At 43.4% G+C, this 22639-nt stretch overlaps 1 protein-coding gene across 1 annotated transcript in view; it reads right to left on the bottom strand.

The window, feature by feature from the left end:
* The window catches only part of GON4L (gon-4 like), a 102793-nt gene that overhangs the window by 29991 nt on the left and 50163 nt on the right, over positions 1 to 22639 (bottom strand). Inside the window, 3 exon segments of the mRNA XM_033196129.1 lie at positions 5601 to 5704; positions 6921 to 6961; positions 17608 to 17709. Of these exon segments, the coding sequence (XP_033052020.1) occupies positions 5601 to 5704; positions 6921 to 6961; positions 17608 to 17709 (247 nt within the window).

Below are 22639 nucleotides of genomic sequence, written 5' to 3'. Positions count from 1 at the left end.
GCATTAGCAGTTTATCCTGATCCTCTCCCTTCCCCCACTCCCCCAACAGGCCCCAGTGTGTGTTGTTCCCCACCCTGCGTCCATGTGTTCTCATTGTTCAGTTCCTACTTGTAAGTGAGAACATGCAGTATTGTTTTTCTATTCTTATGTTAGTTTGCTGATGGCTTCATCTCCATCCATGTCCCTGAAAGGGAAGTGATATCATACCTTTTTATGGCTGTATAGTATTCCATGGTGGAATACTACATTTTCTTATTTATCTATTGCTATAATATTGGGGATTCCTTGAAATATGAGAACCTGCTTGTTGTAGCTACATAAACAGATTTTTTTTTTCTTTTGAGACAAAGTCTCGCTCGGATGCCAAGCTGGAGTACAGTGGCATGATCTCGGCTCACTGCAACCTCCACCTCCCTGGTTCAAGTGATTCTCTTGCCTCAGCCTCGCGAGTAGCTGGGACTATAGGCATGCACCACCACGCTCCAGCTAATTTTTGTATTTTTAGTAGAGACGGGGTTTCACCATGTTGGCCAGGATGGTCTCGATCTCTTGACCTCATGATCCACCTGCCTCAGCCTCCCAAAGTGGTGGGATTACAGGTGTGAGCCACCACGCCCAGCCAAAAGATCTTATCCTGACTGCATAGGGTATCAGCACATTCTTAATTACTTAAGTATCTTACTCTCTTTTTACTTCAGAACTGACATGCTAGGTTTTTGAAAAAAGTCTCTCAGGAGGGTCGGGGTGGGAAGTTAGGGTTTGGAACCTTAGAAGAGGAATTTATTTCCTTATTTATTTATTTATTTATTTATTTTTTGAAATGGAGTCTTGCTCTGTTGCCCAGGCTGGAGTGCAGCGGCATGATCTCAGCTCACTGCAACCTCTGCCTCCCAGGTTCAAGTGATTCTCCTGACTCAGCCTCCTGAGTAGCTGGGATTACAGGCATGCATCACCACGGCCAGCTAATCTTTGTATTTTTTGTAGAGACAAGGTTTCACCACGTTAGCCAGGCTAGTCTCAAACGACTGGCCTCAAGTGATCCACCCACCTCGAACTCCCAAATTGCTGGGATTACAGGCGGGAGCCACTGCGCTCAGCCAGGAAGAGGAGTTTAAAGGGCTAAAAGAAAATACCTTCATGGAGAGCAGTAGGGTAATATTTGAACTAACCACTCAGTTCTGTTCATGTGAACTACCACTACTTATTTTAGTATATCCTTTTCCTGCTTCATGCTGGAAGATTTTTGACTTAAGAAAGCAAGGCTTGCCAGTCAGAATGACAATTATTAAAAGGTCAAGAAACAGTCGGGCGTTGTGGCTCCCGCCTATAATCCCAGCAATTTGGGAGGCCAAGGCTGGTGGATCACTTGAGATCAGTGGTTCAAGACTAGCCTGGCTAACATGGTGAAACCCTGTCTCTACGAAAAAATACAAAAATTAGCCGGCTGTGATGATGGGTGCCTATAATCCCAGCTACTCGCGAGGCTGAAGCAGGAGAATCACTTGAACCCAGGAGGCAAAAGTTGCAGTGAGCCGAGATCGCGCCACTGCACTTCAGCCTGGGCAACAGAGCACGACTCTGTTCCAAAAAAATAAAATTAAATTAAATAAATAAACAAATAAATTCCTCTTCTAAGGTTCCTAACTCTAACTTCCCACCCCTACCCTCCTGTGAGACTGTTTCCAGGGCTGAAGCAAAAATGGAAAAATCCAGCATGACAGTTCTGAAATAAAAGGAGAATAAGATACTTAAATGATTAAGCACGTGCTGATACCCTATGCAATCAGGATAAGACCTGTTGATGTAGCTACAACAAGCAGGTTATCATATTTCAAGTAATCTCCAATATTACAGCAATAGATAAATAAGTGTTTTCAATTGTTAATTTAAAAAAGTTATCATTTATCTATTGGGGATAAAAATTATGCTTTTATAGTATTTACTGTGGGTTTGGGCAGTGCAGGGTAAAAACCTAAAGCCTGTGGGACTGTCTTATACAATCTTCTGAGAACTGAAAACCTGATCACCTGCACTACTACCACTAAAGGAACAGAAGCCCAGAAGCATAAAAAAGTAGGTAATAGAAACATAGCCTGCACGTAGTTGTATTTATTATTATTATTTTTTTTTTTTTTTGAGATGGAGTTTTGTTCCTGTTGCCTAGGCTGGAGTGCAATGGAGCGGTCTTGCCTCACTGCAACCCCTGCCTCCCAGGTTCAAGCGATTCTCCTGCCTCGGCCTCCCAAGTAGTGGGGATTACAGGGACCTGCCAACACGTCCGACTAATTTTTTTTGTTTTTTGTTTTTTGTTTTGTTTTTTGTTTGTTTGTTTGTTTTTTTTGAGGGGGAGTCTCGCTCTGTCGCCCGGACTGGAGTGCAGTGGCCAGATCTCAGCTCACTGCAAGCTCCGCCTCCCGGGTTTACGCCATTCTCCTGCCTCAGCCTCCGGAGTAGCTGGGACTACAGGCGCCCGCCACCTCGCCCGGCTAGTTTTTGTATTTTTAGTAGAGACGGGGTTTCACCGTGTTAGCCAGGATGGTCTCGATCTCCTGACCTCGTGATCCGCCTGTCTCGGCCTCCCAAAGTGCTGGGATTACAGGCTTGAGCCACCGCGCCCGGCCTTTTTTTTTGCATTTTTACTAGAGACAGGGTTTTGCCATGTTGGCCAGGCTGGTCTCAAACTCCTGACTTCAGGTGATATGCCCGCTTCGACATCCCAAAGTGCTGGGATTACAGGCGCGAGCCACTGTGCCCGACCTATAATTATTATTATTTTTTTTTCCTTTCTTTCTTTTCTGAGACGGAGTCTCTTTCTGTCTCCCAGGACAGAGTGCAGTGGCGTGATGTTGGCTCATTGCAAATTCTGCCTCCTGGGTTCAAGCGATTCTCCTGCCTCAGCCTCCTGAGTAGCTGGGATTACAGGAGTGCACTACCATGCCTGGCTAATTTTTATATTTTTAGTAGAGACGGGGTTTCACCATGTTGGTCAGGCTGGTCTCAAACTCCTGACCTCGTGATTTGACCGCCCTGGCCTCCCAAAGTGCTGGAATTACTGGTGTGAGCCACCACATCCGGCCTATTATTATTTTTTGAGAGGCAGTTTCACTCTGTCGCCCAGGCTGGAGTGCAGTGGCACAATCTCGGCTCAGTGCAACCTCCGCCTCCCAGGTTCAAGCATTTCTCCTGCCTCAGCCTCCCAAGTAGCTGGGATTACAGGCACGTGCCACCACACCAAGCTAATTTTTGTATTTTTAGTAGAGATGGGGTTTTACCATGTTGACCAGGCTGGTCTGGAACTCCTGACCTCAGGTGATTTGCCCACCTCAGCCTCCCAAAGTGCTGGGATTACAGGTGTGAGTCACCACACGTGGCCTTGCACCTGGTTTTAATAAATATTACTTGGATAACTGATAAGGGAGGCACAGATAACTCACTTTCCCAGGGTTTTTGTTTTGTTCTTTTTTTTCTCTCTCTTCTTTATTGTGTTTTAAGATGTTTTTACTATCTATGGACTTACAGAATCCAGGATGCTTTATTGAGTCAAAGATTATAACAGGTTTGCATTTGCAACCGAAAGAAAAGCAGCAGCGGCCCAAGTACAGTCATGTGCCAGATGTTTCAGTCAACAATGAACCACATATTCAGAGGTAGCTCCATAAGATTATTGTATCTTTTCTATGTTTACATACATACATACTTACCACTGTGTTACAACTGCCTACAGTATTCAGCAGAATAACATGCTATACAGGTTTGTGGCCTGGGAGCAATATGTTATACCGTATAGCCTAGGTATGCTGTAGGCTAAACCATCAAGGTTTATCCAAGTGCTTTCTACATTTACACAATGATGAAATCGTTTAATGATAACATTTCACAGAATGTATCACCATGAGATGACATATGACTATTCTACTGAATACCAGAAGGTAACTGAATTCTAACAGGAGTTTTAAATTATTTCTATACTTTACAAATTTTATTTATTTTATTTTTTTGAGACAGAGTCTCTCTCTGACACGCAGGCTGTCATCTCGGCTCACTGCAACCTCCGCTTTCCAGGTTCAAGCGATTCTCCTGCCTCAGCCTCCCGAGTAGCTGGGATTACAGACACCCGCCACCATGACTGACTAATTTTTGTATTTTTAGTAGAGATGTGGTTTCACCATGTTGGCCAGACTGGTCTCGACTCCTGACCTGAGGTGATCCCCCCGCCTCAGCCTCCCAAAGTGCTGGGATTACAGGCGTGAGCCACTGCGCCTGGCCTATACTTCCCAAATTTTAAGAAGTTACAAAGAGTTGATCAGCAGAACCAAAACACGTTTATAGATCAAATCCCATTATATGTTCCCATGATGAATGGTTCCATTCATAGCCGAATGGAATTTTGTTCTTTTTTTTTTTGAGACGGAGTCTCGCTCTGTCGCCGGGGCTGGAGTGCAGTGGCCGGATCTCAGCTCACTGCAAGCTCCACCTCCCAGGTTTACGCCATTCTCCTGCCTCAGCCTCCCAAGTAGCTGGGACTACAGGCGCCCGCCACCTCGCCCGGCTAGCTTTTTGTATTTTTTATTAGAGACGGGGTTTCACCGTGTTAGCCAGGATGGTCTCGATCTCCCTACCTCGTGATCCGCCCGTCTCAGCCTCCCAAAGTGCTGGGATTACAGGCTTGAGCCACCGCGCCCGGCCGGAATTTTGTTCTATGAGCTGTAACTTAAAATAATGGGTCAAATACTGACTTAGCAATCTTGAGGTTTTTGATGTAGTTGTATTGTTATATTTGTTGTAATGGAGAATTACTGGTATTTCTAGTTTTTAGACATTGGTTGGCATATCTTATCTTTTTTCACTAAACTGGAAAATCCCTAAAGGTCTAGCTTTCAGATAGATCCCAAGCTTTCTACTTGGGTAGTAATGCTGTTAGGACACATGACTAATTAAGAGGGTCTATTCTCTTTGTGTAGTTCCACTTACGGCACAAAATGCATCCTGATCTCTAGCCATCCATCTAATGACTATATGCTGCTACTCGCAATGGATAACAATAGAATAAAGTGCAGATGCAAATCCACTAGAAAATGAGGAAAAAATTAAAGCCTCTACTTTCTGGATGCTGTAACTCAAGTGCCAACTTCAGGCAAAAAGGTCAGCACATATGTTTCAGACTCGTTACTGCAGGTGCTTCAGGGTTTGCTCCACTAATGCCTAGGTGACTAACAAAGTTTCAGTCACATTTAGCAGATATTAATGGCACATAAAAAGAACGAAAGGGACAGACTCGATATTACAATATGGGGTAGTTTGTGTGTCTGGCCACATAAATTCCTACATACCTCTCCAGCACCACTCACCTGGAGAAGTGGATATGGATGCCAGCTACTGTTTTTTCTCCCTTCCCAAACAGATACAGCTGGGCCTATAGCTGCACTGCCCCATACCAAGGAGACTTCACTTGACACCTAACTCCTGACAGGGCTCTGCATCCTTACCTCAGTAACAGAAGCTGGTTGGGGATGAAAAATTGTTAACTGCAACTTCTGAAAACCTTTTCAGAAATAAACTTTTCCTCTATTCCAAATCTCAAGGTCTTTCAACTAGCCTACCGTAGAGCTTGAGGAGTGTTAAAGTTAGGTCGAGGCTCAGCCACACGCTCCTCCTCTTCTGGGCCATCATCTTCCATGTTGGAGAATCCCATCTCATCTTGGAACTGTGGGCAAAGGGAGGGTTTTCCTGGGGAATAGGTCTCAAATGTTGCTCCAGTATTGGGAAGGAAGAGTGAAAACTACAGATTACAAGACTTTAATAACGCTGGCACCCAGAAAGAGCCAATGTCAGAACCTTCTCACTTCAGGACTCCCACAAACCCACACTTAGGATGGCTATTATGCCAAGAAAGAAGTCGTTCAACCAGTCAACTCGTAACAGTAAGGACAGAGCATGGATAACTCAAAATTATCAATCTCTCTCTTTTTTTTTTTTTTTTTTGAGACGGAGTCTTGCAGTCTTGCTCTATCGCCCAGGCTGGAGTGCAGTGGCACAATCTGGGCTTACTGCAACCTCCGCCTCCCAGAGTCAAGTGATTTTCCTGCCTCAGCCTCTGCAGTAACTGTGACTACAGGTGCCCGCCACCATGCCTAATTTTTGTACTTTTAGTAGAGACAAGGCTTCATCATGTTGGCCAGGCTGGTCTCAAACTCCCGACCTCAGATGATCCACCCGCTGTGGCCTCCCAAAGTGCTGGGATTATAGGCATGAGCCACCACACCCAGCCTCAAAATGATCCATCTCTTAAAGAGAAATACCTTTTGAGACAAATTTATGAAAAAGGTAATTATCTGCGCACAAAGTAGTTTAAAACTAGTTGACAATCTTTAAGGACACACCAAATGACAGTAGGGGAAGTCATCAAAAATTTTCCAGGGGCCAGGCGTGCTGGCTCATACCTATAATTCCAGCACTTTGGGAGGCCCAAGGCAGGAAAATTGCTTGAGCCCAGAAGTTCCATAACAGCCTGGACAATGTGGTAAGACCCTGTCTCTACAAATAAAATAATTAGCTGGGTGTGTTGGTATGTCCCAGCTACTCAGGAGGCTTAGACAGAGGACTGCTTAAGCCTAGAAGGTCAAGGCTGCTGTGAGCCGTAATTTCACCACTGCACTTTAGCTTCAGTGACGGAGTGAAACCCCCCTCAAAAAAAAAGAAGTTTCAAGGAAAATGTTAATAAGAACAACATACATGTATATAATCAAGAGTCTAGCAGTTAGAAAAATGCCCTGTCATTATGTTCTTTCCCAGGTAGACTAAAAGTAGAATTGGTTCAGTTAGACCCCTATCCTAGAAGGAGCATCACAGAGACCAAATGACACATCTTGCTGGAGAACTGACTTACAATCCCATGTTCTCACTTGAGGATCATTACTCACAGTTTCAAACAGCTCTTCCATCAGCTCATTTACTTCCTTTTCTGCAAGAAAGCCAAACAGTATGTTGTTGGTATAAATTAGATTTTACAATAAGGAGGAATTCCATGAAGACAATGTATAATGTTTTCAACAAGGAATGACAAATTCTTCATATCTATCCTTCTTTTTTTTTGAGATGGGTCTCGCTATGTCACTCAGGCTGGAGCTCAGTGGCGCGATCTCGGCTCACTGCAACCTCCGCATCCCCTCCCTGGTCCAATCGATCCTCCCACCTCAGCTCCCCAAGTAGCTGAGACTACAGACGCATGCCGCCACACCCGGCTAATTTTTGTATATTTTGTAGAGATAAGGTTTCACCAGGCTGGTCTCAAACTCCTGAGCTCAAGCAATCAGCCCAACTCGGCCTCCCAAAATGGTGGCATTACAGGTGTGAGCCACCATGACTGGCTATCCTTCCTTCATTTATTCAAAAACATTTATCGAGGCCGGGTGCGGTGGCTCACGCCTGTAATCCCACCACTTTGGGAGGCTCTCTACTAAAAATACAAAAAATTAGCCGGCCATGGTGGTGGGTGCCTGTAGTCCCAGCTACTTGGGAGGCTGAGGCAGGAGAATGGCTTGAACCCAGGAGGAGGAGCTTGCAGTGAGCCGAGATTGCACCACTGCACTCCAGCTTGGGCGATAGAGCAAGACCCTGTCTAAAAAAAAAAAAAAAAAAAACAACAACAACAAAAAACATTTATTGAGCACTATGCTTTTTAGATGCTTGGGATATATGAGAGAATGAGAGAGAGAGACAGAGTTCTATTTGCATGAAGCTTAAATTCTGAAAGGAAGAAGACAGGAAAAAATGTGAGCTAGACGATTTTATAATTAGATGGCCTATCCAAATCCACACAGTACTGAATGGAATCAAGAGACGAGTCTCCTAGCCTGGGTAAAATGTTGAAACCATATCTCTACAAAAAAATTTAGCTGGGCTTGGTGGTGCACACCTGCAGTCCCAGCTACTCAAGAGGCTGAGGTGAGAGAATCTCGAGTCCAGGAGGCAGAGGCTGCAGTGTGCTGAGATCATGCCCCTGCATTCCAGCCTAGGCGACAGAGCAAGATACTGTCTAAAAAAAAAGAGACAGAGAGAAAGACAAGTTTCCAACAGGGTTTTATAGGACGCTGTCTTTGGATCTGAACTATTCAAGAACTCCATCAGTGACTTAAAAGACCCAGAGAACATACTTAACAAATCTGTAGATGATGTAAAGCTGAAAGGGACTGCCAATCCAACTGATAGAAAATTCAAAATTATATTTTCTCAAATCAACTGGATGGAACATATAGGGATAAATTTAAAGTTCTATGTTTAAGAATTTTTTTTTTTTTTTTTTTTTAAATAGAGACAGCATCTTGCTATGTTGCCCGGGCTGGTCTCAAACTCCTTAGTTCCAGTGATCCTCCCACCTTGGCCTCCCTAAGTGTTGGGATTACAGGTGTGAGCCATGGTGCCCAGTCCTACAGTCAAAGAGTTTTAAAGATCAGTTTATTAACTACATGAAAAGGTGACGTGGCTTAAAAATAATGTGAAAAAGACCTGAAAGTTTTGGTTGGTACAAGAATCTGAGGTAAAAAAAAAAAAAGTTTTGGTTGACATCAAGTTCAATAAGACACAGCTGCTCCAAAACAGAGCTTATAACCAACAAGGCAAACATATCACTGAACTAGAGCAGAGTCTAACACTATATCTGCAAGACTGTGAACAATTTTATAAAGGCCTTTCTTAGGAGGACATTAAAAAAATTAAGATCCAGGCCAGGGGTGGTGGCTCACGCCTCTAATTCCAGCACTTTAGGAGGCCAAGGCAGGCAGATCACCTGAGGTTAGGAGTTCAATACCAGTCTGACCAACATGGTGAAACCCCGTCTCTACTAAAAATACAAAAATTAGCCAGGCGTGGTGGCACACATCTGGAATCCCAGCTACTTGGGAGGCTGAGGCAGGAGGCTCACTTGAACCCAGGAGGTGGAGGTTGCACTGAGCCAATAAGCACCAATGCACTCCAGCCTGGGCAACAGGGCGAGACTCCATCTCAAAAATAAATAAATAAATAAATAAATAAATAAATAAAGTCGGGCATGGTTGCACATAAATAAATAAATAAATAAATAAATAAATAAATAAATAAATAAGTCAGGCATGGTTGCACATTCCTGTAATCTCAGCTACTTGGGAGGCTGAGGCACAAGAATCGCTTAAACCCAGGAGGCAGAGGCTACACTGACTGTTTATCATACTACTGCACTCCAGCTTGGGAGACAGAGTGAGACTCTGTCTCAAACACGAAAAAAAAAACAAAAACAAAAACAAAATCAATTAAGTAATTTAATTTTAAAAAAAATTTTTTTTTTTTTTTTTTGAGACTGAGTCTCACTCTGTTGCCCAGGCTGGAGTGCAGTGGCGCGATCTCAGCTCACTGCAACCTCCACCTTTGGGCTTCAAGCAATTCTCATTCACCACGCCTGGCTAATTTTTTTGTAGTTTTAGTAGCGACAGTGTTTCACCATGTTGCCCAGGCTGGTCTTGAACTCCTGACCTCAAGTGATCTGCCTGCCTCAGTGTCCCAAAGTGCCAGGATTATAGACCTGCGCCACCATGCCCAGCCAACAAAAAAAAATAAAATCCAAATGTTGCTGAGCATGTAGAGCAAATGGAACTCTAATGAGAACATAAAATGGAAAGCCACTTTGGAAAATGGTCTGGCAATTTCTCATAAAACTAAACATACCTATCCTGTGATCCAGTGATTTATCTCCTATGTAGCTGACCCAAGAGAAATGAAATATGCCTTTTCTAATTCATAAGTGGGGACAAATGAGAGAGAGAAATGAAGCATTTCCACAAAGACTTGCACAAAGTAGTTCAGAGCAGCTTTATTCATCATTACCCAAAATTAAAAACAGCCCAGGTGATCAACACAAAAATAGATAATCTGTAGTATATTTACACAATGAAATTATAGTCAACAATAAAAGGGAACAAACTAATGACACATGCAACAGAAATGAATCTCAAAAATATTATGCTGAGTGAAAGAAGCCATACACATAAAAAGCACATCCTATATGATTCCATTTATGTGAGGTTCTAAAACTGGCAAATTAACCTGTGATTAAGAAAAAAAAATCAAAACAGTGGTTGCCTCTGAGGGGATGGTGTAGGGATTGACTTGGAAGGGGCATGAAACTTTCTGGGGTGAGGATTCCATATCCTGATAGGGATTTGGGTCACACAGGTACACACATGTCAAAATTCATTAAATGGTACACTTAAGATGTGTGTGATACACTGTGTGTAAAATCACCTATAAAAAGAAATCATAAATAGGCCGGGCGCGGTGGCTCAAGCCTGTAATCCCAGCACTTTGGGAGGCCGAGACGGGTGGATCGCGAGGTCAGGAGATCGAGACCATCCTGGCTAACACGGCGAAACCCCGTCTCTACTAAAAAATAGAAAAAACTAGCCGGGCGAGTTGGCAGGCGCCTGTAGTCCCAGCTACTCGGGAGGCTGAGGCAGGAGAATGGCGTAAACCCGGGAGGCGCAGCTTGCAGTGAGCTGAGATCCGGCCACTGCACTCCAGCCTGGGCGACTGCGAGACTCCGTCTCAAAAAAAAAAAAAAAAAAAAAAAAGAAATCATAAATATTGAGCTCTAGTTCATTATATGCGTGCTGAAGTGGTTAAAAGTAAAGTATAGGCTCATGCCTGTAATCCCAGCACTTTGGGAGGCAGAGGTGGGCAGATCACGAGGTCAGGAGTTCGAGACCAGCCTGGCCAAGATGGTGAAACCCCGTCTCTACTAAAAATACAAAAATTAGACAGACACGGTGGTGTGCGCCTGTAATCCCAGCTACTCAGGAGGCTGAGGCAGGAGAATTTCTTGAACTCGGGAGGCAGAGGTTGCAGTGAGCCGAGATCGCACCACTGCACTCCAGAGTGAGACTGTCTCCAAAAAAAACAAAAAAAATGACATATAGTCAGGTGCCACTGTGCCATTGTGCACGCTTGTAATCTCACCTGGTCAGGAGGTTGAGCTGGGAGGATCACTTGACTGCAAGAGTTCAAGACCAACCCATGCAACATAGACCTCATCTGAATTAAAAAAAAAAAAAAAAAAAAAAAGTGAAGTATAATTTACTCTGAAATGCATTTGAAAACTAAGATGCATCCACAGACGGACAGGGAGATGGACAGCTGCATGATAAGGCAAATAAAGTCATCCGTCAGTATATGTGGAGATTGGTTCCAGGAGCCCATGGATACCAAAATCTGAGGATACTCAAGTCCCTTTTACAAAAATGGTGTAGTATTTGCACATAATCTACGCACATCCTCCTGTATACCTTATCTCTAGATTACTTATCACCTAATACAATGTAAATGCTACGTAAATAGTTGTTATACACTACTATTTTTTACTTATTTATTTGAGACAAGCTCTCACTCTGTCACCCAGGCTGGAGTGCAGTGGCAGTGGTATAATCACAGCTCACTGCAACCTTGAACTTGTGGGCTCAAGGGATCCTCCTGACTGTCTCCCGAGCAGCTGGGACTACAAGCACACACCACTGCACCCAGATAATTTTTAAACTTTTGGTAGAGATGGGGTCTCAGTATGTTGCCCAGGCTGATCTCAAACTCTTGTGCTCAAGCGATCCTCCTGCCTCAGCCTCCCAAAGTGCTGGGATTATAGATGTTAGCCACTATGACCAGCCAGTATTATTTTCTGCTGTTGCTTTTTTTTTTTTTTTTCAGAATATTTTCAAGGTTGGTTGAATCTGTAGATGTGAAATCTGCACATATGAAAGGCCCACAGTTTATATCAAACCTATCGAAAATTTGGCCAGGCATGGTGGCTCACGCCTGTAATCCCAGCACTTTGGGAGGCCGAGGTGGGTGGATCATGAGGTCAGGAGATGGAGACCATCCTGGCCAACATGCTGAAACCCCATCTCCACTAAAAATACAAAAATTAGCTGGGCATAGTGGCGCGTGACTGTAATCCCAGCTACTCGGAAGGCTGAGGCAGGAGATTCACTTGAACCAGGGAGTCGGAGGTTGCAGTGAGCCAAGATGGCGCCACAGCACTCCAGCCTGGAGACAGAGCGAGACTCCATCTCAAAAAAAAGAAAAAAACTATAGAAAGTAGGAGGTGAGGCTGGGCATGGTGGCTCACGCCCATAATCCCAGCACTTTTGGAGGCCGAGGCAGGCAGATCACCTGAGGTCAGGAGTTCGAGACAAGCCTGGCCAACCAACATGGTGAAACTCCTTCTCTACTAAAAACACAAAAATTAGCCGGGCATGGTAGCAGGAGCTTGTAATCCCAGCTACTCAGGAGGCTGGGGCAGGAGAACCACTTGAACCTGGGAGGTGGAGGTTGCAGTGAGCCGAGATCACACCATTGCACTCTAGCCTGAGGAACAAGGGTGAGACTTTGTCTCAAAAAAAAAAAAAAAGTAGGTGGTGAGAACATGAATGTTAGCTGTATAATTTTCAACTTCTCTATATATATTTTTAAATTTCATAATAAGATGTAACAGGGGAAAAGTTTAAAGAAAATAAATGCTAGAATCCAGAGAAGAGTAACGTGTGGTAAGAGGTTTGGACACTAAGGCTTTGGAGAAGAAGAAATCTTGCAGAAGAAACTTGAAACTTTCCTATGTTTTGCATAGTGGAAAAAAAAAAACAACTTAAGAAACGTCTTTTAATATGGTACAGTTGGGGATAAATTGCTTTTTTTTTTTAACAGCAAAAGACAAATAGGAGGCCGGGCGCAGTGGCTCATGACTGTAATCCCAGAACTTTGGGAAGCCAAGGCAGGTGGATCACCCAAGGTCAGGAGTTCAAGACAAGCCTGGCCAACCTGGTGAAACCCCCATCTCTACTAAAAATACAAAAATTAGCTGGGCGTGGTGGCGGGTGCCTATAATCCCAGCTACTTGGGAGGCTGAGGCAGGAGAAACACTTGAACCCAGGAGTCGGAGTTTGCAGTGAGCTGAGATCACACCACTGCACTCCAGCCTGGGCGACAACAGCAAAACTCCATCTCAAAAGAAAATTAAAAAATACAAGACAAATAGGAGGAATATAAGAGGATTGATCTTCTTGCTTTGCATTCAAATTTGGGTTCAATAAGGAAAGTATCTGAATTTGCATTCAGATTTGGGTTCAATAAGAAAAGTATTAATTGAGGAGGTGTTCAAGTTTACAATACACTATCTGCAGAATTGCTGAGCTCCCTGTCACTGAAAGTATACAAACAGAGACTAAAAAGGCCACCTCAGAGGAAGTGCAAACAAATTCTCAAGTGGGCGGAAAACATGTGACCACATGGAGCTTTTCAAACTCTGTGATTTTATGCTTTTTAATTTTTTAATTTTAGTTATCCATATAAGGATAAGTCCTTTTAAAGGGATTATAATCAAATATGACAATGAGACACAAGAGGACAAGAGGCAGGAAAAAAAAATTAAAAATTCTACTCCAGCTTTCACTATCATCACAGAACTGTATGACTAGCAAGACTGCCCTTCATTTACCCATCTCTATTTGATTGGCAAATATTGCCACCAGCTTTACAGCAGTAAACAACACAAAGCTCTTGAGAAGCTCACAGTCTAGGGGAGAAGACAGATACTAAATAAGCAATTATGACATATATAAAAGGACAAAAAAGGATATAAAACTATATAAAAGGACAGTATATAAAAGGACAAAAAGAGTGGTACGGGAATGCAAAGCAAGATCAATCCTAATGAAGGAGGATCTCCCTGAGAAATTATATGTAAACTGAAGAAAACAACAATCAAAAAGGGAAGGCAAATACATTCCAGAATGATAGCTGAACTTAAGATCTGCTTTTACAGCCGGGAGCGGTGGCTCAAGCCTATAATTCCAGCACTTTGAGAGGCCAAGGAGGGCAGATCATGAGGTCAGGAGATCGAGACCATCCTGGCTAACACGGTGAAACCCCATCTCTACTAAAAATACAAAAATTAGCCAGGCAAGGCAGCAGGCGCCTGTAGTCCCAGCTACTCAGGAGGCTGAGGCAGGAGAATGGCGTGAAACCGGGAGGCAGCGCTTGCAGTGAGCTGAGATCATGCCACTGCACTCCAGACTGGGAGAGAGAGAGAGACTCTGTCTCAAATAAATAATAAATAAATAAAAAGATCTGCTTTTGTGCTTTAAGCAGATGTTTCTTTTTTTTTTTTTTTTTTTTGAGACAGAGTCTCGCTCTGTCACCCGGACTGGAGTGCAGTGGCCGGATCTCAGCTCACTGCAAGCTCCGCCTCCCGGTTCCCGCCATTCTCCTGCCTCAGCCTCCCGAGTAGCTGGGACTACAGGCGCCGCCACCTCGCCCGGCTAGTTTTTTGTATTTTATTTTTAGTAGAGACGGGGTTTCACAGTGTTAGCCAGGATGGTCTCGATCTCCTGACCTCGTGATCCGCCCGTCTCGGCCTCCCAAAGTGCTGGGATTACAGGCTTGAGCCACCGCGCCCGGCCTAAGCAGATGTTTCTTTACTTGCATATGACACTGTTGACCATTCTGTCCTTCTTGAAAGACTTTTTTTTTTTTTTTTTTTGAGACAGAGTCTTGCTCTGTCGCCCAAGCTGGAGTGCAGTGGCCGGATCTCAGCTCACTGCAAGCTCCGCCTCCCGGGTTTACCCCATTCTCCTGCCTCAGCCTCCCGAGTAGCTGGGACTACAGGCGCCGCCACCTCGCCTGGCTAGTTTTTTGTATTTTTTTTAGTAGAGACGGGGTTTCACTGTGTTAGCCAGGATGGTCTGGATCTCCTGACCTCGTGATCCACCCGTCTCGGCCTCCCAAAGTGCTGGGATTACAGGCGTGAGCCACCGCGCCCGGCCAGAAAGACTCTTTTTTTTGAAATAGGTCTTGCTCTGACCCAGGTTGGAGTACAGTGTCATGATCTTTGCTCACTACAGTCTCCACCTCCTGGGTTCAAGTGATCCTCCCACCTCAGCTTCCCAAGTAGCTGGGACTACGGGCGTGCACCACCACAATTGACTAATTTTTATTTTATTTTTTAAATTTTTTTATAGAGACAATGTCTCACTATCTTACCCAGGCTAGTCTTGAACTCCTGGACTCATGTGATCCTTCTGCCTCGGCCTCCCAAGTGCTGGCATTATAGACACGAGCCACTGTGCCCTAGCCAAAAGACTCTTCCTTTGGTTTCTACGACACTAGATTTTCTAGGTTATTCTTGTACTTTCCTAGATTCTCCTTTCAGTTTTCTCAAAGTCTAAATCCTCAAACCTTTTCATTCTATATTTTCTCTAATTCTTGGTGCTTTCCTTTCAATGCTTCCACTATCCTTGTCATAATATATCAAAATAAATGAAAGATCTTCACAAAGGAAATGGTATTCTAATCTTAAAATCAAGGTGAAAGGCACAATAAAGCAATAAAATAAAATGTAAGTTCTAAAGGATTGTATTTACATATAATTCTCTTTACACAAAGAACTGCATTAATTAGGTATATCTTGGATATTTATAAAGCTCTCTGCCTCCTAGTCTTTTGCTATTAAAAAAAAGCAATTTATCCCCAACTGTACCATATTAAAAGATATTTCTTAAGTTTTTTTTTTTTCCTATGCAAAACATAGGAAAGTTTCAAGTTTCTATAAAGCTCTCTGCTTTATAAACATCCAAGACAGACGTTAATCTGGTCAAGAGCCAGCAACTTACCTTCTCCATGTCATGTATATCATTCCAGTACAGGATCATGCATACATGCGATAAAAATCAATGGCTTATGAAATATATTTTCTATTTTTCTTTCTCCCCATAGGTAGAATTTCTTCAGGATGAAATATATGTTTTCTATGCTTGACACACTAGCCAATTACATATTTTTTTTTTTTTGAGTCAGGGTCTCCCTCTGCCACCAAGGCTGGAGTGCAGTGGCACCATCATAGTTTGCTGAATCCTTGACCTCCTGGGCTGAAGCAATCCTCCTGCCTCAGCCTCCTGAGTAGCTGGGACTACAGGTATGTGCCAATACATTTGGCTAACTTCTTAAATTTTTAATAGAGACAAAGTTTCTCTATGTTGCCTATGCCGGTCTCAAACTCCTGAGCTCAAGCAATCTTCCTGCCCCAGCCTCCCGAAGTGCTAGGATTACAGGTGTAAGCTACCACGCCTAGCTCAATAATATAATTTTTTATACAAATAATTCAAGCCAAGTTATCATAATTGTTTTCCATACCTCCAGTCTTGTTCACTTTACCTAACAAATAAATACATGAAACTGGTATTAAATCAAAGTGATCTTTCTAAAATCCGAATCAGTTCCTACTGATTTACTGCTTAAAGCTCGTTTTTGTTTTGTTTTGTTTTGAGGCGGAGACTCGCCCTGTCGTCCAGGCTGGAGTGCACTGGCATGATCTCGGCTTACTGCAAACTCTCCAGCCTGGGTTCAAGCAATTTTTCAGCCTCAGCCTCCCGAGTATCTGGAATTACAGGCACCTACTATCATGCCTGGCTAATTCTTGTATTTTTAGTAGAGACAGGGTTTCGCCATGTTGGCCAGGCTGGTCTTGAACTCCTGACCTCAGGTGATCCGCCTGCCTCCACCTCCCAAAGTGCTGGCATTACAGGCGTGAGACACTATGCCCGCCCTTAAACTTCATTTTGAGAGCTTAATGATCCTCCATGATGTAAACACTACCTAATTTTATCTACCACTTCTCTATCTTTTCACTTATATAACACCACCAAAGTACTTACTATTTTCCAAACATACTTTTTTGATGTTTTACAATTCTGTGGTTTGCAGATGCTCTTCTATTTGCAATATTCCTCTCTGTCCCTATTCACCAAATTTCTATTCCTTCTTCAAAACTAAGATAAAAAACCATTTCATTCTGCAAATTCTTTCCTAAGTTCTCCTATCCTAGTCCATATCACACACTAGGAGATGACACCCTCTTTTATTTTTTTTTTTTTATTTTTTTTTTGAGGCGGAGTCTCGCTCTGTCACCCGGACTGGAGTGCAGTGGCCAGATCTCAGCTCACTGCAAGCTCCGCCTCCCGGGTTTATGCCGTTCTCCTGCCTCAGCCTCCTGAGTAGCTGGGACTACAGGCGCCCGCCACCTCGCCCGGCTAGTTTTTGTGTTTTTAGTAGAGATGGGGTTTCACCGTGTTAGCCAGGATGGTCTCGATCTCCTGACCTCGTGATCCGCCCGTCTCGGCCTCCCAAAGTGCTGGGATTACAGGCTTGAGCCACCGCGCCCGGCCAACACCCTCTTTTAGATCATTATTATACCTTATGTAAAACCTGTTACAGCATTTATCACTTTGTATTGTAACTTTTTCTGTTTCTATCACCCTACTAGGCTGAACTCCTAAAGCACAGATGCCATGTCTTATTCATCTTGCACAATCCCTGCCAAACAGTAAAGACTCAATACATGACTGTGGGATATACGAATGAACAACTGATGGGCTTTCTGAATATATACCTAAATTAAAGAATCAGATAAATAAATGGGTAAAGGAAACTTAGATGTCTTAACATGGATAAGCTGCAAACTTCACCCCTAAAAATCTACAAAGTAAACAAAGGCAGCTGCAAAGCAGTCAAGAGCAGGACTTATAATAAACACAGACTCACTGGTGATTCTCACTGCCCGGTCAGTCCGGAAATCCTCTGTGTCTGGTTCATCAAGGTCTTCCAGGAAATTATATTCTGGATCATCATCATCATCTGCTTCATCTAGAGAAAAAAGTGTTTCACATGCTTATTCCCAACTTTGTTCTCACACTTCTAAGAATCTGTTCCAATAAAGCACATTTCTTCTTTTTTTTTTTTTGAGACAGGGTCTCACTCTGTCGCCCAGGCTGGAGTGCAGCTCACTGCAACCTCCCCCTCCCAGGCGCAAGTGATCCTCCCACCTCAGCCTCCTGAGTAGCTGGGACCACAGGCAAATGCCACCACGCCCAGCTAATTTTGTGTAGTATATTCCATGAAAATAATACTTTCTGTAAAAGCTACTTGTACAATGAAGCTGACAGTGAAAAAAGGAATGGCCCAAATTCCCAACAATTAGAGAATGACTATATAATTATAATTTCTTAGTATAAAATAGTACAGGTTGAGCATTCCAAATCCAAAACTCCAAAATCTGAAACTTTGTGTGTGCAAACATGACTCTCAAGGGAAATAGCCACTGGAACATTTCAGATTTCAAATTTTCTTTTTCCTTTTATTTGAGACAGGGTCTCACTCCGTCACCCAGGCCGGCGTGCAGTGGCATGATCATGGCTCACTGCAGCCTTGACTGCCCAGGCTCAGGCGATTGTCACACCTCAGCCTCCCAAGTAGCTGGGATTACAGGCACATGCCACCATGCCCAACTAATTTTTGTTATTTTCAGTAGACACACGATTTTGCTATGTTGCCCAGGCTGTTCCTGAACTCCTGGGTTCAAGCGATCTGAATGCCTCGGCCTCCCAAAATGCTGAGATTACAGCGTGAGCCACTGCACCCCGCCCAGATTTCAAATTTTCAAATTTGGTATGCTTATCTGTTAAGTATAATAATACATATATTCTAATATCTGCAAAAATCTGAAAGTCAAAACATTTCTGGTCCTGAGCATTTTGGATGATGGTGATACTCAACATGTATATATATAAAATGTGAATATGTAACCATTCTATAAATGTTCAATACATGTATGACAAAAGTACAATACATACATAATAATCATAAGCATGAAAAATTATATCCTTACAATAAGAATCATAACTAAAAATACACAAAAATAATAAACATTTGTTAGAATAATAGAAATGTGAGTGTTTTTCTGTCTTTTAATAGTCTTTTTTCTTTTCTTTTTTTTTTTTTTGACACGGAGTCTCACTCTGTCACCCAGACTGGAGTGCAGTGGCACGATCTTGGCTCGCTGCAAACTCTGCCTCCCAGGTTCGAGCAATTCTCCTGCCTCAGCCTACCAAGTAGCTGGGACTACAGACATCCGCCACCATGCCCATGTGAAGAAAGAAAAAAAAAGTAGAAATGAGGTCTCACTGTGTTTCTCAGGCTGGTCTCGACTTCCTGGCCTCAAGCAATCCTCGTACCTTGGCTTCCCGTAGTACTGGGATTACAGGCATGAGCCACCACGACTGGACTATCTTTTCCAAATGTTTGAGAAAAGTTCTAAATTTAAATTTAGAACTAAAATTTAATTATTCTTATCCCCACATTAATGTGGAAAACTAAAAAGTAACTACACACTGGAACTCTCACAGACGCATATCAAACTATTATCAGTGGTGCCTCTGGGAAATGAAACTTGAACCTTGGTGTCAAACGCCTTGGAAAGGACTGGTAGGAAAATGAAGTGTCAATAAATAAACTCTAAGAGACACATAAACCCCAAAAAAATCATATTAAAAATTTCACTTATGTAGATACATACATTTTTCTTGGGGGGAAGGCTTCAATTGTTTTATTTTTATAATATTTGATTTCTTTATACCAAACATATTCTTACAGTTTTAACAGTGAAAAAAGAGAAAACTCTGGAAAGAATATATCCTACAGAACCCAGCATATAGAGTATATCACATCACTTCTACTCAGACGCCTCCTCTCCTCCCTGTCACTGTTTTCAAAAATCTTTCCAAGGTCCATTCCAATTACCAGCTCTTTCATGTAGCTGTCTCTGATCATCCTAAACAAAAGCTACCTTGTCCTCTTCTAAAACCTTACAACAGCATTTACGCCACTTTGATGGTGTATCTGAGTTTATTCAACAGCTTCATTCATTTACAATGTATTGGCTGAGTGCAGTGGCTCACTCCTGTAATCTCAGCACTTTGGGAGGCAGAGGTAGGAGGATCGCTTGAGCGCAGGAGTTTGAGATCAGCCTGGGCAACATGGCAAAACCCCAACTCTACAAAAAATACAAAAATTGGCCGGGCGTGATGGCACAAGCCTGTAGTCCCAGCTATTCAGGAAGCTGAGGTGAGAGAATTGCTTGAGCCAAGGAGGTCAAGGCTGCAGTGAGCTGAGATCTCACCACTGCACACCAGCCTGTGTGACAGAGTGAGACCCAGTCTCACACACACACACATACAAACAAATACAATGTATTGTGAATCTAACAATGGGCCAGGCACCCTGTCATTCATACAGCTTTTATTCCATGACCAAATGATTATGCTCCTTTATCCCTCACAGATTCTAGCACAATGCCTTGTATAAAGAAAGTACACAAACATTTGCCAAATGATAGACAATGTAATGATTAATAGTATCATAAGGTACATTCAAAGACTTGTTATCTTCTTTCATTCACTTATCCTGACTTACTCCTAGCATTACCTACACAACCATTTACTCAGTCTATTTCTTTTTTTTTTTTTTTGAGATGGAGTCTCACTCTGTTGCTAGGCTGGAGTGTGGTAGTGTTATCTCGGCTCACTTCAACCTCCGCCTACCAGGTTCAAGTGATGCTCCTGCCTCAGCCTCCTGAGTAGCTGGGACTACAGGCATGCGCCACCACACCCAGCTAATTTTTGTATTTTTAGTAGAGACGGGGTTTCACCATGTTGGCCAGGAGGGTCTCAATCTCTTGACCTTGTGATCCGCTCACCTTGGCCTCCCAAAGTGCTGGGATTATAGGCGTGAGCCACCACACCTGGCCTACTTAGTCTGTTTCTATCCAAACTTTTACCTGATCACTATTCCTTCCCCATTTCTGATAATACCATTACTTCTTTAGGGTTACCACATATTTCAACCACACTGTTCTATGAGGTGCTATCAATCACCAGACTCCATGCTGAACAGTCTCCCTATTAATCCCATGCAACACCAAGAGACTGGGCATGAGATCAAACCAAGCCGATCTGACTTGTTCCCCTGGATTTTATAAGTGAAGCTTGTAGGGGAGAGTCCTGAAGTGTAGACAAAGCAAAAAGTAATCATGGAGTGCTTATGAACAGAGTTCTAACCTTGTAGAAAAATAAATGTGAGAAGGGAGCTGAGTGACAAAAGGAAGTAAAATAGAGAGGAAAGGGGGATCCTAACAATGCCTCAGTTCCACTGCTGATTTACTACACTTCCAAAGTCTGGTTTCATTTCACCCCAGCAAGATAGAGTTAGGATTCTTTCACTTCATCATGCAGACCCTTAACTAACACGATGTTCTTTTGGTAAATCATTGAACCCTAATGAAATCATATATAAAATTTTGAACGGGCCAGGCACAGTGGCTCATGCCTGTAATCCTAGCTCTTTGGGAGGCCGAGGTGGGAGGATCTCTTGAGGCAAGAGTTTAAGACCAGCGTGAGCAACATTTCCCTACAGAAATTTTTTTTTTTTTTTTTGAGACGCAATCTTGCTCGTCGCCCTGGATGGAGTGCAGTGGCACGATCTCAGCTCACTGCAAGCTCCACCTTCTGGGTTCACGCCATTATCCTGCCTCAACCTCCAGAGTAGCTGGGACTATAGGTGCCCGCCACCACGCCCGGCTAATTTTTTTGTATTTTTAGTAGAGACGGGGTTTCACCATGTTAGCCAGGATGGTCTTGATCTCCTGACCTCGTGATCTGCCCACCTCGGCCTCCCAAAGTGCTGGGATTACAGGCGTGAGCCAACGTGCCGGGCCCAGAGATTTTTTTAAAAATTAGCCAGGCGAGGCCGGGCGCGGTGGCTCAAGCCTGTAATCTCAGCACTTTGGGAGGCCGAGACGGGTGGATCGCGAGGTCAGGATATCAAGACTAACCTAGCTAACACGGCGAAACCCCGTCTCTACTAAAAAATACAAAAAACTAGCCGGGCGAGGTGGCGGGCACCTATAGTCCCAGCTACTTGGGAGGCTGAGGCAGGAGAATGGCGTAAACCCGGGAGGCGGAGCTTGCAGTGAGCTGAGATCCGGCCACTGCACTCCAGCCTGGGCGACAGAGCGAGACTCCATCTCAAAAAAAAAAAAAAAAGAAAAGAAAATTAGCCAGGCGAGGTGCTGCATGCCTGTAATCTCAGCTACTTGGGAGGCTGAGACCTGAGGAGGATCTCTTGAGCCCAGGAGTTTAAGGCTACAGTGAGCTATGGTCACACCACTGTGATCCACCCTGGGCAACACCCTGTTTTGGGATGGTGTCTCAAAAACAAAAGACAACAACAAAACTATGTGTGCATGTATGTTTCAAGGGATTCAAATCTCAGCATTCAACAATCTTAGGATTCAAAAGATTCCTTACCCAGAAAAAAAAAAAAGAAAGAAAGAAATGTTAAGAAGGCCCAGGCATGGTGGCTCATGCCTATAATTCTGGCATTCAGGAGGCCAAGGTAGGAGGATTGCTTGAGGTCAGGAGTTTGGGAACAGCCTGGGCAACATAGTGAGACCTCGTTTCTACAAAAAAAAAAATTAGTCAGGCACAGTGGCATGTGCCTGTAGTCCCAGCTACTCAGTGGGATAAAGCAGAGGATTGCTTGAGCCCAGGAGGTCAAGGCTGCAATGAACCGTGACTGCAACATTGCACTCAGCCTGGGTGACAGAGTGAGACCCTATCTCATGAAAAAAAAAAAGAAAGAAAAAGAAAAATTAACTACTGATTTAAGATAAATTATCAGTTAAATGTAAATCAAATCAATTAACCCAAACCATTCCATTCTATACCCTTCCAAATAATAA

The sequence above is a fragment of the Trachypithecus francoisi genome, unplaced genomic scaffold, assembly GCF_009764315.1.
Source record: "Trachypithecus francoisi isolate TF-2019V2 unplaced genomic scaffold, Tfra_2.0 Lachesis_group5, whole genome shotgun sequence".
Classification (NCBI taxonomy): Eukaryota; Metazoa; Chordata; class Mammalia; order Primates; family Cercopithecidae; genus Trachypithecus; species Trachypithecus francoisi.
This window is presented reverse-complemented; position numbering and strand designations above follow the sequence as displayed.